The sequence below is a fragment of the Hipposideros armiger genome, unplaced genomic scaffold (genome assembly GCF_001890085.2).
Source record: "Hipposideros armiger isolate ML-2016 unplaced genomic scaffold, ASM189008v1 scaffold_1322, whole genome shotgun sequence".
Classification (NCBI taxonomy): Eukaryota; Metazoa; Chordata; class Mammalia; order Chiroptera; family Hipposideridae; genus Hipposideros; species Hipposideros armiger.
The window spans coordinates 210,031-224,753 of record NW_017732672.1 but is presented as its reverse complement, the minus strand read 5'-3'; the positions used below and the strand labels follow the sequence as shown (position 1 = coordinate 224,753).

At 37.2% G+C, this 14,723-nt stretch overlaps 1 protein-coding gene across 1 annotated transcript in view; it reads right to left on the bottom strand.

Annotated features, from left to right (window-relative positions):
- Positions 1–3,608: 3,608 nt before the first annotated feature.
- FAM199X (family with sequence similarity 199, X-linked) overlaps positions 3,609–14,723 on the bottom strand; it is a 27,682-nt gene continuing 16,567 nt past the window's right edge. The window contains exons 4-7 of the mRNA XM_019633485.1: positions 9,017–9,166; positions 8,608–8,769; positions 7,250–7,510; positions 3,609–5,419 (exon numbers count right to left, since the gene is read on the bottom strand). Coding sequence (XP_019489030.1) covers positions 5,249–5,419; positions 7,250–7,510; positions 8,608–8,769; positions 9,017–9,166 — 744 coding nt within the window. The 3' untranslated portion in view covers positions 3,609–5,248. The remainder of the gene's footprint in view (positions 5,420–7,249; positions 7,511–8,607; positions 8,770–9,016; positions 9,167–14,723) is intronic.

Sequence of the window (14,723 nt, the reverse complement as noted above, 5' to 3'; positions counted from 1 at the left end):
TGCGGGAACGGATTCAATGGAATTGTAATAGATAAGCATGATATCGGGGGTGGGAGGACAGTGGATGGGGGGAGGGGGGTTGATACTTTGTGAGGGTGAAAAGGGTAACTATTGCATTGTTCTGTACACCTGAAACTAACAATAAAAAAAAGCATTAAGTCTACAGCTACCTTTATATAGGCAAAATGCATATGTGTAATTAGAACAATTCTCCTCTTTTGCATTCCCATCCCTCACCACAAAAAAAAAGCACACGTAATTCCACAGGTTCCACTGACCACAAAGATGTAACATAGAAACTCGACAATTAAGAAAAAGTACTACATATTGAAATCCGAGAAGACCAAACCAGTTTTTCTGAGTTCAATAAGAATGTCAAATTAAAAAGTAGTTTACCATAATGGGATCTAGGTTAAAACATTAATAACCATACTTTAAAATATAATTGTGAAGGGGGCTGAAAACAATTTTAATATTAGAAAAAATATGAAACTAAAATTTTAGTGAATGAACTCAAATCTTTAGCTATACCATGCAAATTCCTTACTCTTCAAAGCCAGTTAATTTAAAGAATTTTCAGAGTTCCATCTAAGCCTTTTGGAACAAGTAAATTACTTTCCAAAGAAATAAGAATTAAGCATTCTAAGAAGCTATGTTCCAGATACTACGCTGACTGAGATGTCTAGGTCTAAATATCTCTCAGATGCTTCTTATCCACTTAGCATAATGATTGTAAAGACAAAATTTTATCTTACTTTGTCAGACATAAAACAAATCCAAAGTTACCACAGTACATGGGTATACAAGTATTTATTTTCTACCTAACAGTCAAGGATTAGATTTACCTTTAAGTTTAGACATATTGGATGTCAGTATGCTCACCATCATCAATACTATTATTTGAATGCAACAGAATTTTCTTATCAACCATCTCAAACTATAAACTGACTTTAAGTCACCCCCTCCCAATTCCAAGCAAACATTTTTCTTGAAGATAGGAATGCTAAAAGGTAATTTGTTAAAAGGGAGAGAAAGGAGTGTTATGGCTATTACACAAATGAGTGCAAAATATCCTTAAAAGGTAACAAGAGAATCAACTTGCTATATACTCTCTGTTCCTGAAGTACTTTTACCTTGAAAATTATCTTTCCAGATACTAAGAGCTATCTGATCTTTAAAAAGTATTCTGGGGGGGCCGGCCGAGTGGCGCAATGGTTAAGAACTGGCTTGGGATGCCAGAGGACCCCGGTTCGGATCCCACATATGAGGGCCAGTGACACTGCCCTCCACAGCTAAGATGCTGAACAACAGCTCAACCTGGAGCTGGGCTGCCGTGAGTTGCCGGCAAGGCGACGGCATAGGCTGCAGCCCCTTTGGCAGTGGGTTGCTACGGGCTACCATATTTAGCCAGCAGTGAGCGGCCCTCAAGCCGCTGTGAGCGGCTGTCCAGAAGCCGGCGACTGATCTGCCTCACCTGGGAAGAGCGCAATGATGGTGCCAACTTGGGCCAGTAAAGCAACGTCCTCCACAGCTAGACTGAAGAACAAAACAACAGCAACTTGTCTGTTCCCCTTCCCCAATTCCCTAGTGCTGTTCCCATCCCCCCAATTCCCCAATAAAAATCTTTAAAAAAAAAGTATTCTGGGGTATGAACTTTTCCAGGGAAAAAAAATAAAAGAATACATTAAGCTGTATTTTAGATAACTTTCAATGTTCTTCAATGACCTAGCTGAGCCAAAATAAAGTTATACAAGTGAAATTTAAGATATGAAGGTTTTTATTTTCTTATATACTCTATTGCCATTGATTGGTTCAATTTAATGGCTTTGCTAACTGATATCCAACAGCATGGACATTTTATAAAACGAATTACAACATTTAGATTATTTAGGGGTTGGAAAAGCCTGATATTAACAAAAAGTACAGAGTTCACCTTTAAGGCACATGAGGCTATATAGAGTAAGCCATGAACAAAATCTCTGCTAGAAAATCTGGAAACAAGATTTCTATATTTGTTGTGTACTAATACTTTTGGTATAAATATGAAGATATTTGATAAATTTCACAATTTTTAACACTCATCAGAATCTGGATACCTTTATGCAGTAGTGTCTTGAAATTTTTCCTTTCCAAGTGGATTTAACACTTTTAAAAACTAAATAAAATGAGATGTCCACCCAATCAATAAAGTCATTAAATTACAAGTCAGTTTCTGGGATTAATTCAGAAATATTTAGTTAACCCAAAGGACTGAGGAAATAGACAAAACTGCCACAGCCTAACAAAAAATGAGACAAGTCTCATGACAAAAAAAAGGTGTTATTTTACTCTAACTTCTTGTTGGGACAGAATGAGCTAGCCCTTTAGTTTTATACTGCATTGCATATTATACTACACTACCTTACTTTAATTCCATTGCAAAACTGTAGAGGAAGACATGCCATTTTGTTTAACTCAAGGTTCATACTTGAAAAAGCTGTGGTGGGACTGACAGAATTCTATGATATCACTTTTTTTCAGTTTCATTGATATATAATTGACATACATACAAGACCTCTAATAAAATGTTTCTGGATACATCTCAGGGGGACTTTATCATGCTCTCAGTTAATAAGACTTATTTTTAAAGGGGGAGACTTATTTGCTCCAATGTCAATTCTCTACAGATAAGAACTGACACTGAAGCAAGTAAGTCTCATTTTTATTAATTGGTTAGTTAGGGCTTATATTTTAAAAGAAAAAAACACCTGAGTTGGGTTTGTTTTAAATTGAACTTAGAGATATACCAGACTGAATGAGTTACTACTTATTCTAAGAAAGAAATCATTCAAACTTGAATTATCTACACGAGGCATTAAAACAGAACAAAAGTATAGCACATTAATGAAGACAAGAGAACTTTGCCTTTTTCTGCTAGGTTTTTTTTGGGGGGGGCATGGAGGAAGACTTCGTAATCTCCCTTTTCAACCATAAGCAAACCCAAATTGTTTTACTTTCTTTCTTTTAATCATAGAGGTATTTCAATTTCCTCCAAACCAACTTTAGTGACTATCTCTAAAAGACAGTTCATCCAGATTTACATAAAATTTCATGGAACACTGTATTATGGACTCTCAAACCTTTATATGCTTTTAAAATTGGCTTTGTGGTGCTTTGGTAAACTTGTTTAATAGTGACCTAAGTTCCATCTAAGGTAATAAGACTATATGATCGTTGGGAGAGTAGAAAAATTGGTCTTACGACATCACGACCCTGTTTAGGATTTTCTCTTACTGGTCACTGTCAAGTAAATTCTTTCTAAGTATTTAACAAATAAATGCTGCTCTATGGTCTCCACATGGGGCCTGTTTGCCCGAAAGAGTGGGTACAGAGAACAGTCATTCTGTGGAATTTTGCTCTTCCTAAGAGCAGACAGAGAATGATGCTGCATTCGCTCTTTTCTCCATTTGCTCTTTCTGTACTTGAAATGGCAAACACAACGAGATTGACCCTTCCCACCTTCCTGGGGTCTATCCCCAATCTCTCTTTGGGCCCTCTAAGCTGGTCAGGAGCACCAAAGAGGGGATAAGAGGAAAGTCAGAAGGACTACTCCAACTGATAAACACATACACATATATACTTTTATTTTAGTAAAATTTTAAAGTATGAATTTAGTAGTCTTCAAAATGTGACAACCATACCGCAGACCTCAGCAAAGCTGCAATATATCAATTTTGATCCTCACTTTCAATTCTTTAAACTTCGAGGAATCAAAATTAGATCCAATTTTCAAAACATATGAATGTGAGCAAAGGTTAAGCCTTTATATTTAGATGAAGAATTTTAAATTAAGAATTTAAGTCATTATCTTTATCATAACAAGTTACTTCATATGATTGAAAAGTTAAAAGTAGAAATCCCCATCAAGCTGACTCTAGTTTTAAAAACAATTGATTCCAACTCCTACAGTATCCTGATTACCTCCGAAGGTGTCCACAACAAAATGAAGATTATGAAAATCAGGAATCAGCTTGACTGTCAGAAGTATCGGTTTCCACCTTCTTTAACCCATGTAAATGTTCAAAGACGTGTGGTAGAAAAAAAGGACTCACACTATGTCTAATGCTCATGAATAGCTCTCCATAAAAACATTTAAATAAACCCTATGACTTCACATTTAAAATTCGTTTTACTAACAGCCAACAACCTAAGGTGTTTTTTTTCCTATTATCTCACTACTCTGTATTTCTAGTGATTTATAGAGAAGGCTAGCAGAACTGTAAGGGTTTTCTTTTGTTAACTTTGACCATTAACCGGTTCATATGCCAGAAGCTGTTAAACTAAATACTGTATTTAAAAATTAGAGCTGTGCTGGGGGGAAAAATGACCTACAAAAAGAACATAAGAGAGATATTTTCCACCTTTGAATAGTTTCACAGCCTAACATTTCAGAAAGCAGTGGAAAAGTATAATTGTTTTTTTTTTGCTTAATTGCTTTCTCACTTGAATATTAATCAACATAGCATCAAGTCTAAAATTTGCTATTAGTAATATTATTTCCTCAGTAGTCATCACTTACAGAAAGGAGTCTGAATTTAAATATAGTGAAAAACAAAAGCAAACCTAACAGGAAAGCTATTAGGGCCTGTTTTTTACACCGTTAATAATGAATGAAAACAGAACTAAACCTAATGAAGGCACTATTATAAACAGCAATCCACACCCAACCCCCACAACCTCCATAAAAGATTTCCACTAGGAATTGAGAATTATGCTATGACCCTTTAGAAAAAGTAATCAAAGAAACTGTAACATTAAAGAAACTGAATTGTGATCTCTACACATGTACATATATTGACATAATAAACTACTTGTCAGCAGTACCTTGAAATCTTCTACTGTAAAAGCCGGTCTTTGAAAACGCCTACTTAACCACCCTAAAGTTTAAATAGTCAAAACATTTACTAAATCAGTGGTTCTTAAACCTAGGATGCACTGGCAGAATACCCCAGTGCTTGTTAAAACACAACGCTGGGCACACCCCGGGCTTCCGATTCACCTGGCCTGGGTGGGGCCCCACAGTATGCATCACTAACAGGTCTTGGGTGATGCTCAAGCTGCTGGTCCAGGGACCACCTGCTGAGAACCACAGGCCTAAATTCTACATGGTGGTCAGCACATCCCTAACCAAAAGTTTGGTCAAGATGCATGTAAACAAATCAGGATAGAATACCAATGCTTAGAAAGAATGCTGACTGCTTCACCCTTATTACATCAACACATCTACATCTGCTTCGTGGTCTTCCTCCGTCACTTTCAAGGACAGCACTTCTTCATTCAGGAAGAGCCCACTGAGCCGCTCCTTTCGAGCCTGCCTCTGCTCTTTCAGCTGTCTCTTGCGTAAGGCCTTCTGCTGCAACTTCCGCTGCTTGGATCGCTTCTGTCAAAGTACAAATTTCTAAATCAGTAAGGTTTAAGTTCTGGCATATCCACCCCAAAGTATCTTATGGATCAAATCTGTAGCTTCAGGATTTTTAGAGATGTTTAAGTTCCTCTGCAGTGTGATTCTGGTTCCAATAAATGAGCCACTGGCTTAGACTTGAAAATGATTCTTCAAGATTCATATTTTTATGGTAGTTGACCAGTGAATGTTCTGATGAGGAAGGACTGAAACTTAATCATTTTGACTAGTTATAGCTAACTAATCATTTCAAACACTTCTTTAAATCAAATTAAGGTACACTGATGTCAGTGCAGCGTGAAACATAGGGAACAAAACTGAACACAAATGTAGAGAACATTTCCAAAATCTCTAATGGGTATGCTTTTAAGGTGCCTTTCATCGGAAAGCACTAGCAATTTTACCACGACTGTGAAAGAATCATGTATTTTCCTTATTAGGCAAATACCATATTCAAAGACCATTAGAAACCCAGTGGGGACTCTATTCCTTGTCACTGGTGAACTGATGCCAAAAAGGAATGACCACATATCCAGAGGAACCCCTTGGCAACCAACAAAGCTGGCTCTGTTTCTGCTACTTCAGTAAAAGCCAGAGAAGGAATCTTTGTGTATCTTCTAGTCGCCGCTGGGTTTCCAAAGAGTTAGAAAGACACCTTTATCATCCTTAAGTTGGCTCCAGACTTGTCACCACTGCAAGAAACTGAATTCCTCTGCTAAGTATCACAGAACCATACATATACTTATACCTCCTATTTTTTATATGCCCAATAATATACCAATTTTGTCCAACTGTGAGAAGAGCTGAAAATTACAGAAAGCAGTATTACATTTTTTAAAGGGCTAAGAAACATTCAAGATTAAAACATTAAGAAAACATTTAGTACACAAAAGACAGAATATTCTTAGGAACTAATTAATAGACAACAACATAGTGAGATCTGCTCGTTGTTTCCATCACTTTATCTTACTTAAAACAGATATAAAAGGGGCCGGCCGAGTGGCTCAGTTGGTTAAGAGCTCGCTCAAGAGTTTGAGCTCTGAGCAACAGCGGTTCGAGTCCAGCCCAAGCTGAGCAGCCGCTGAGCTGCCAACAGGTAGCAGGATGGCTCAGCTAAAAAAAAAAAAAAACAGATATAAAAATCAGATAAAGGGCCGGCCAAGTGGCGCATTGGTTAAGAGCTGGTTTGGAATGCCAGAGGGCCCCAGTTCGGATCCCACATATGAGGGCCAGTGACACTGCCCTCTACAGCTAAGATGCTGAACAACAGCTCAACCTGGAGCTGGGCTGCTGTGAGTCGCCGGCGATGGCATAGGCTGCAGCCCCTGTGGCAGTGGGTTCCCATGGGCTACCGTGTGTAGCCAGCAGCCAGCGTGAGCGGCCAGCAGTCGCCGTGAGCGGCCGTCCAGAAGCCGGCGACTGATATGCCTCGCCCGGGAAGAGCGCAATGATGGTGCCAACTTGGGCCAGTGAATCAACGTCCTCCACAACTAGACTGAAGAACAAAATGACAGCAACTTGTCTGTTCCCCTTCCCCAGCGCTGTTCCCATCCCCCCAATTCCTCAATAAAAATCTTTTAAAAATTTCAGATAAAACTGAATGGTACTGCTGTGGATCACAATAGCATTTCAAAGCACTCAGCCTGAAGGGCTTTGTTCAATAGCAGAGCGCCCTGCTGTTCACTTCAAACCAAAACTGTTATCATCCATAGCAGGAGAAGCTTAACTCTACAGAAATGTAGAACATGAGGGGGTACTGATGTTAATTAAGATTGAAAGGTAGAGTTTTGTGCTGATTAGACGTCTTACTTTTGAATCCCGAATCCGTTCTGCCGCACTTGCAGAAAGGTTGCTGTCACTGTGTGCTCGACTCATGTTGGCACTGGAGTTTGAAGCAGAGTTTCCAACACTGGACCCACTGCTGCTTGCAGAACTGACCATGCTGGCACTGCTGCTGCTGGCACTGGCACCGCTCACTCCACTGGTGCTGGCACAACTGAAGTTGCTTCTCTTCCAGGCCTCTCTTGCAGGCCGCTGGCGAGGGCTATGCTCCTTGATATAGTTTCTGACCTTGGAACACGCACACAAAAACTGGTTAGTGTTGTTCCTTGACGTTCTACCCTCGAAATAGTGGAGAAAAGAAGAATATTGTACTTAATTTTAAAGACTGTCAAAAGTGCTATATATGTACATAGGTATAATATAAGGACAAAAGAAATCTCTTGACAATTTCAAATTTCTAGAATACATACTATGGAACTAGATTGTATAAGCACACATAAAATATACTCAGTAAATGGAAAAAATATACTGGCCTCCAGAATTTAGGATTGTAGGATAACACTCAGAAACAGAAACTAACAATAAAATAAATGGAGTTAGGCATTTTTTAAAGGTCTCCACTTTCGATGATTTAAGTACGTTGCTAATTATATCTAACATTAGAGAGTTTCATAAATCTTAACTAGCAGCCCACAGTACCTGTCTTCAAAGCCAAGGCCTCAATTTACCATACTAATGAAAAATGGGCTGGAATATGGAAAATTACAATATGTCGGCTGAAAGAAATACTGAAATGAGAAAAATGTTTCGTAAATGATACATGCATAAAATTTTTAAAAAGTAGAATATAAGTATTTGTTTAGCTATGTACCAGAGAAAAAGAGAGCAGTAAAGACTGTATTTAGAAGATATCAGAAATGTGTGTTTCAGAATAGAAGGAAAAACTAATTAATTACATTTCACCGTAGCCAGGCTCAATTGCTCCCTAAGACTACTGAAATCCTTCAGCTCATTTCATTCAAGTATACCTCTCAATAATCAGTATTTTGAGTCTATCAACCTGTCTTTTGTAAGCTGAGATAGAATAAATCTATAGCTTAGGGTAACTACCCCTCGTGTGGTAAAATTAAGTTTCAAAGCCTATACAACTAAAAACCAGATTACAGATCCACATGATCCCAGAAAGGTACTGCCAGGTAAGATGTATAGAAAACCTCTCAAAACCGTATGTTTTTCACTATTACCATCATTTTTTTCCAATATTACATTTCACAACAGTGATTTTGACCTTAATTATCTATGTATTTACATAAGATTATTCAAGTATACATGTTATAAAACAATGGTATTTTTAATGGCTGAACCATCTGTATTTACTTCCATACCTGCTTCAGTTTTTCATCTGTGAGACAGTTAAGTTCAATAATAAACTCACTGTCTGTAGGGGAGATTTGAGCAGAAGGATCAATTATTTTAATAATGTCAAGTTGCTCCCGAAGACCCATCTCAGTACTGACTTTACGACTCAGATACTCAATATATTCCACCTATGTGATGAAAAATTATAATAAACAGGATTAATGCCAAAACATCTGATCACTTAGTGTTCATTTATAATGTGTTTTAAATGTCAAAGCATTTAATATATTTGTTCCTTGCAAAACAGTTAGTTAAAGCTCAAATTCAGCTTTATTAAGAAATCCACATTTACCCAGTGACTGTAAACAGGCAATAAATTGAGCTTCACATATTCTCCACATATATGCTTTTAATTAAGAATGTCGAGATCTCTACCTGTTCATCATTTGTCATTGCACTCCAAGGAAGTTCATCTAAATTCCGGTGCTTGTTTTTCTTTTTAGGAAGCAAGCAAGGTGAACTTGGAATACTGGGTATGACATCAGAAAGCACGTCACTCCCACTGGCAATGTCACTGCCCGGTAACTTGATAAAAATTAGAAGAAGGGGGGCATGAAAAGCAAAATTTTTAATAAATACATTTTAGATACCACAACATATTTTATACTGATTAAACATTACTTCAATAAAAGACCAATGACAAATACAGAATCAGAAGACATTAATTCTGATCCACTCCTACTTTAGACAAAGCAGCAATTTTCCAAAAGCTTAAAATCATAATCAAGATTTGTTAAAACGCTATCTTAAGAGTCAATTGTCATTAAGTTTTTAAATTCCTAATGTGAATGCAGGCTAGGGCTCACACAGCATAATGAAAAAGGAGCACCGGTCTCCATCTCAAGAGACCTGAGGGATCGCCATCACCTGGCTCTTTGCCAGGCACTGTGCTAGACATACTGCCAATATAAAGACAAATAAATCATGGTCCTTGTCCTCCAGTCGGTATTAATAACCTCAAGACAATTAAAACCATTTCAACTACACCATTAATATAAAGCAAAACACTTTAAAGACCAGAAGTATTATAAAAGAAAAATTCGAAAAAAAATGCTCAGAGACAATGTGTAGACAAAGGAGAAATGCAAGCAGGCCTAACACACAGAAAATCAAATCAGTTTAAAGTGAGATGGACAGCAAAAATATGTGTTATAATTTTATATTGCCTATTAAAAGCCAGTTAGAATGAATTTAATCTTTTAACAGCTTTACTGAGTTATAACTGATAAACAAAGAACTGTACATATTTAATATATATAATTTGATGAGTTTGAACATATGTACATACCCATGAAACCATCGCCATAATCAAGGTAATAAATACATCCATCACCTCCAAAATTCAGAATGGATTTAACTTTAAATAAATATGTTTAAGTCATTCATCAAAAAGACAGTCTTTTATTCTGCAAGGAGCACATCATTTTCAAAGATAATGCTTTTGTTCTCACAAGGTACAGAACAGAACCATTTTGTGGTTGAGAAAAGCTACTTTTGCCATGTATATTACTGTAATCACATGTATTTGGCCTCCTATTATGCCCACAGCACTTTAACAGGTACAAGGGATTCAAAGGAGTATAAGTCCTGGTCTGTACCGAAGAACTCTATACTCTACTTGGGAAGCTAATAACATAAACATACAATTATACAACACAGCAAATGACAAATGTTAGGTTTGAGATGATAGGTCATCAATGGAAATAGATATCTAACAGTGAGTTAAAGCTGCAGGATTAAAGCTTAGAAGAGCTACAAGGGAGCAAACATTGGAGAGTCAATTGCATAGAAGAGAGGAATGAAGCCACAAAAATGGGGTTGATCACTAGACAAGGTGACTATGACATTTAGAATGAAATTGTCTAAGTTAGCTCCTACTCTTAAAAACCACATTTTCACTTTGACAGTCATTCATTAGTCCAAGTTCATAAGTAACTTCCAACAATTTATGTGACTTCCTTTTTAACTACACTGCTTGAATCACTCACCCTTAGCCCTAATATTATCTAATCAGTGTCATGAAAGGATGATTACTGAAGGCATACATGAAGGCCATCTCTTTTTCAGCCTTTAATGTCAAAAAAGAAAATGTTTTGCTATTTTCCCTTTCAAAGACTTCAAATCACATTACTACATTAAAGATCTCCCTAGGGTTCCTAAAAGAAAGTGAGACGCTCATCAGATGAAAGGCCTTCCCTACTTCAAGCTCCTTTGATAAATTAGGTAGAGAAAGGAACATTCAAAGTATCTACACTCTCAAAATTTAAGAAAAATGTTCATCTACATCTTTAGATGTAAAACTATGTTAAGCATTTAAATGTGTGTCTTTGTGTCTACGTGCTTGTTTGGAGAAGTGAGGAAGAGGTCAGGAATGGCAACTAATGATTCTTTGGCCATTTTTTTCAGGGAGAGATAAGAAGATCCCAGAGTTTAAATCCCAGCTCCACTACTCACTAGCCATGTGACCTTATGGAAGTTAGGTTCGCTTCTTTGAGCCTCAGGGTCTTCAGTACAAGTTATGGTTAATGTCATCCATCTCAAAGGATTGTTGAAAGGTTTAAATGAGGTAACATGCCTGGCACATAGGTGACAATAAATAGGCACATTTTGCTTTTTCTATCTATTGCCATGGTTTTGGACCCTTAAAAAAGGTAGTATAAATCCTCGGAGAATGCCATGTTACTAAAGTTGGCTGGGTTAAGTTTCACAAGGTCGTCTCTCAGAATGGCAGAAGGGAGGAAAGGAAAAGGCATTCAGGTAAGGAGAATAATTTAATAAAACAGATGGGAAAAACACAGAATGAGGTTAAGGAAACCAACACAATTAAAACAGAAAATCACGCTAGGGATTTGAAAGCTAAGTGAAGAACCAGAAACGCGCATGATATGTAGAAGTAAGCCACTAACATTCATTCCTAAGGAGAAGTAACTTGATAAAACTGGTCTTGAGAAAAGATGAGTTAAAAAGCAGTATGGGGACAAAATAAAGTAAGAAAAGACTGGAATCAAACAGGAAGCTGGTTTGATCTAGGCCTGGACTAAGATGAGCAAAAATGGAAAGAAAAATGAGAACAGAGAAAATTTCGAATGAAAAACAATTTACAGGGCTGTTTATAACTGAATGGACAAGGATACTAGACACATAACCAACATGAGACCAGAAGAAAACTGGCGACATTTCAGTCACAGAACCCATCCAAGGTGATGCACTTAAACACCTCAATTTTTACAGCAAGAGACCTGAAGCAATGTTATAGATCTTCTAGTCCAGGGGTCAGCAAACTTTTGAGATGGAAGAGCCAATCCTGTCCCTCACAACGACTTAAAAATTACTCGAGAGCCAAAAATATATTGTTACAAATAAGGAAAATTTAAAGTAATATTATAACAAGTAATAGTATTAATTACAGCTATTAAAATAAGAAAAATTCACACACAAAATTGCTCACATGTACATACCCAAAGAGCCACATGTGACTTGCGAGCTGCAGGTCGTCGACCCGTTCTTGTCTAACACCCTCATTTTACAATTAAGGAAAAGTGATGTCCAGGGAGGGTCACACAGTTAGTGGCAAGATCAAAAGTAGGGCACAAGTCCACTGCTTTCGACTATGCAAAGACATCCCCCCCTTGCAAGTTTTTGGTATGAGAGAAGAATGCAATTTGGGATATGGAGAGTTTGTAATGATAAAGAGAGAAGCAAGCACGAGTCCTTTGAAATGACAATAGTCATGTTTCACTACACTCTAAGACATGTCACAAAGCAGAGTTCATTTTTTTCCCACGATAATTGGAAGTTTCATTACTGATCAAGGAGTCAGCATCAGATAATAGGTTAGCATTAAATAATAAGGTCATCCAAGTGGAAATGTCAAGTAGTCAATGGAGATATGGGATGAGAGTAGCAGATGTACATGACAACTACAATAATTGTATGGGCTCTTGTATATTTATTAGACCAGCAATTTTCCATTTTATAACTGATAATATATTTCAGGATAAAATTGCTTAATAATTCTCATCCCATATTTTTCACAGACAACAATATTTGGTATATTTATATTATAATCAGTAATTGTGACATTTAGGGAGAATTAAATCAAACCTCTGCCATATTTTCTGCAACACGCAGCAAAATTTTATGAGTAAGCTCATTTCTGTAACAGCTGATGCGTAATTTCAAATTGCACCTCTAGGTTTTAAGTGTGACAGCTAAATTACTCACTCTTTAAATTTTCTATGCTGTCCTGCTCAACAATAAAATAATTTCTCGAGCTCTAAGACTAGTCAAATATATCTTTAATAATAAAAGGACTGCAAGCAAAGAAAACTATCAGCACAGCAAAATGCTTCGAAGCTACTTCAAATGCTAAGATCCTACTTCATTCTAAGGTTAAAATTCTGCCTTATTAAGTAGTTAGTATTTCTCTTCCCAGAATCTATGAATCATTTATATTTACTTTAGTAGTAACTGAAACATGTGATAAAAAGAAAGATTTAAACAGGTGCAGTTTTTAATCACAACAGAGGTTAACACAAATTTTTTAACTACAGTCAACAAATTTTAGTCTGTATTAACCCTAACACATAATTTGTAATTATCTTCTTGGATAATTTACTGCTCATCATTACAAGGTCCCACAAAGACAAAAGAGCGTTTTAAACCTTTCAGCATATTTAAATAGCAAATATCCATGGCAACAGAGTACCCACACTCCAATTTCCTAAGTGGGAAAACACATTACTAAAGCAGGCCTGATTTTTGTTCCAATGTTGGAGTCAGTCATGTACATGAACAGTGAGTGGTTGAAGATAGTTCTCCACTCTAATTATTCATGAAATGAGTGAAGTCAACAACTAAAATAAAAACCGCCTGCCACTTAGTAACATTATAAAAATGCTAACTAAATCACATGAAATAAGCAGAAAATAATTTCTCAGAATTATCAGGACTCCATGTGATTACACTTTATTAAGAATCCTTGTAGTCCGATTTTAGTGTGCACTTAAAAAAGTGAGGCACTGAAGAATAAAAAGGTACCCACACAGATGCTCACTGTTGTGTTATCTTTTAAAAAAAATTGAAACAGATGTACATAGTGGAATGGTTTCACAAGTTCTGGCACGTCTAGTACCAGGAATATTATGTAGTCATTAAAAGACTCATTATGAAGATCATGAAAAGGTTTTACAGGTTAAATGAGAAAATCTTTGTTTTATTAGTTTCAGGTATACAAAGCAATGTAATAGACATTTATACCCCTTACAAAGTAATAAGCCCCCCATCTACTACCCCTGTGACATCGTATATAGCTGTTACAATTCCATTGACTATATTTCCTATGACAAAACACACACAGAGGGTGCCAAAAAAATATATACACATTTTTAGAAAGGAAAAAACTGTATTAAAATTGTAATACTCAACATATACCAATAACAAAAGATGAATACAAGTCACGTTTGACTTCTGGAATTACAAGAGGTGCTCAAAGTAGTTACCAACAGCATCCAGACAATTCTGATTACATTATTTAATTATACCAGGGGTGCCAAAAAAGGTATACAAATGGACACTTTGGTCAACATTGCTCAAGCAGTAGTTCACCGTAATCAGAAGTGTCTGGACCCTGATTCCATATGAGATATATTAGTTGAAAAAAGCCAAAGGGTGGCTGAAGCATAATTCCATTTCTGTGTGTGTGGGGTTTTTTTTTAAGATTTTTACTGGGGAATTGGGGGGATGGGAACAGTGCTGGGGAATTGGGGAAAGGGGAACAGACAAGTTGCTGTCACTTTGTTCTTCAGTCTGGTTGTGGAGGACGTCGCTTCACTGGTCCAAGTTGGCACCATCATTGCGCTCTTCCCGGGCGAGGCAGATCGGTCGCTGGCTTCTGGACGGCCGTTCACTGCGGCTGCTGGCCACTCACGCGGGCTGCTGGCTACACACAGTAGCCCATGGCAACCCACTGCCACAGGGGCTGCAGCCTATGCCGTCGCCAGCGACTCATGGCAGCCCAGCTCCAGGTTGAGCTGTTTTTCAGCATCTTAGCTGTGGAGGGCAGTGTCACTGGCCCTCATAT